The 2,229-nt window shown below is 41.6% G+C and overlaps 1 protein-coding gene across 1 annotated transcript; it reads right to left on the reverse strand.

Annotated features, from left to right (window-relative positions):
• Positions 1–304: 304 nt before the first annotated feature.
• LOC131651147 (uncharacterized) lies at positions 305–1,945 on the reverse strand. Its single transcript, XM_058920817.1, has one exon. It carries the CDS (start codon positions 1,943–1,945, stop codon positions 305–307), a length of 1,641 nt encoding a protein of 546 aa, XP_058776800.1.
• Between the last annotated feature and the right edge of the window lie 284 nt (positions 1,946–2,229).

The following is a 2,229-nucleotide window of genomic DNA, read 5'->3' on the forward strand; positions in this document are numbered from 1 at the left end:
TTGCTTGGACAGAAAGCTGATAAAGAAAATGAAATGGAAAAGCACAATTTTTGTATTTTTTTGAATTTGTGTAAGTGATACAGAAATAAAGAAAGAGAAACACGTTATGATTGATTCAAAACAAATGCAATGCTCATTTCATTAAAATTACGATTAAGGATTACAGAATTCAAATGCGACAAAACACATTACAAACAAGGAAAATTAAGAAATGAAAAAGACAAAGGCCTAGTAACTATCAGCAGCAAGGATGAGCTTTCCCGTCTGATATCTGGCTTTAGGAACATCCCTTTTGATTCGACACTCAATGGGGTAGGGGATTAGTGACCACATTTGGATTAATATCTCGGAAGGTGAGCATCTTGCTTTCGATCAGATCTTGAACCTTCTCCTTCAGAACCCAACAGTCTTCAATGGAATGACCAACTACTCCACTATGAAAAGCACATTTAGCATTAGGATTATATCCTTTGGAGAACGGTGGAGTTGGAGCTTTAGTTGGCCTAGGAGCTATCAACGACTTATGGATTAGTGCAGGCCACAATTCAGTGTAAGTCATTGGAATTGGGTCGATGCGGCGAGGCTCCTTTGGCGGATCTTTCTGAGGCCTATTCTGATTCTGCTGCCTATTCTGACTTTGTTGAGCATTCTGAGGAGCACTTTGTGAAGCATTCTGATGAGAAGCGTTCCATGGTTGTTGATGCGATGGCATTGGGAAGTACGGTTGTTGATGTTGAGCAGCTGCAACATGTGGATACTGATAGTAAGGCATGAATGGTGCTTGTGGATAAGTTGGAACTTGGTAAGGTTGTGGATTTTGAGTTTCTTCACCACTAGTCGCAACAACATTAATTTCTCCTTCTTTCTTCCTCTGGAAGTTTCCAGGAAATCTCTTTGCTTGGTTGTTGTTGGATGATTCAGCATTGACAATCTTGCCATTTTTCAAGCCTTCTTCGACCCTTTCTCCAATAGTGACCAAATCAGCAAAGCTAGAAGAGACACTTCCAATCATTTTCTCATAGAAGACTGGCTTCAAGGTATCCATAAACATACCAGTAAGCTCTTTTTCAGCAAGAGGAGGTTCGACTTGAGCGGCTAGCTCTCTCCAGCGTTGGGCATACCCTTTGAAAGTTTCTCTATCTCTCATGGTCATAGTCTGAAGTTGTCTGCGATCAGGGGCTAAGTCCATGTTGTACTTGTATTGTTTCAGGAAAGCTTCGCCTAAGTCTCTCCATGTTTGGATATGCTCCCTCTTCAAACTCATGTACCATTTCAGAGAAGCTCCAGCCAAGCTATCTTGAAAGATGTGAACAAGCAATTTGTCATTGTTGGCATAAGCGGCCATCTTGCGAAAGTACATAGTCAGATGATCTTTAGGACAAGTATGCCCCTTGTACTTTTCGAATTCAGGGACTTTGAACTTTGCAGGTACAGTCAAGTCAGAAACCAAGCAGAGGTTCATGGTATCAAATCCAAAAATGTCATTTCCTTCAACGACTTTCAACCTTTTCTCGAGGACATTGTACTTTTCTTTCACTTCCTCCACCTCGTGGTTGTGTTCTTGATCACCACGTTCGGAATCATCAACATGATAGACAAAAGGAGGATTGTTGAGAGTAGGTTGAACAGTAGTGTGAACAATCGGTGACTGTTCAGCGACGACCGGTATTGGTGCAATTTGTTGCGCAGAAAGTCCTACTCCCAAAGTATTCGCGAATGGGGGAGTATAACCAGGTGGTAAACCAAATTCTGGCCAGGTAGAAGGTGGCCTCTGAACGGGAATGGGATCCTCAACAGCTTCGGAGACTTCAGCTACGACAGTTCTTTGGGGTTCAGCATCCCTAGCTATTAGCACTTGCATCATCTCAGTGAGCTTGGTGATGCTTCCCTTCAATTCGTCGATTTCCATCCTAACTTCCATGTTGTGTTGCTCTTGGTCAGCCATTCTTTTTCGAGAAACACTACGCGTCTGATAAGGATGTCGGGGAATCAGCTTGCCTTGTTAAACTGTTGGAGGAATAGATGTATGAGTACTGGATTGAGATGCAAATGAATGCAGATGCATGATGATTTTTTTTTTAATGCAAGAATGAATGCAATGTCATATCATGTATGATTCACAAGTAATGGACTTTCAATCAATTGGATACAGAAAAATTCAATTTATTTGGCACAAAGTGGCTCACCACAGGATAGTTCTAAGGTTTTTTTTGACAAGGTTCTAGACGC

This window comes from Vicia villosa, linkage group LG2 (assembly GCF_029867415.1).
Source record: "Vicia villosa cultivar HV-30 ecotype Madison, WI linkage group LG2, Vvil1.0, whole genome shotgun sequence".
NCBI lineage: Eukaryota > Viridiplantae > Streptophyta > Magnoliopsida > Fabales > Fabaceae > Vicia > Vicia villosa.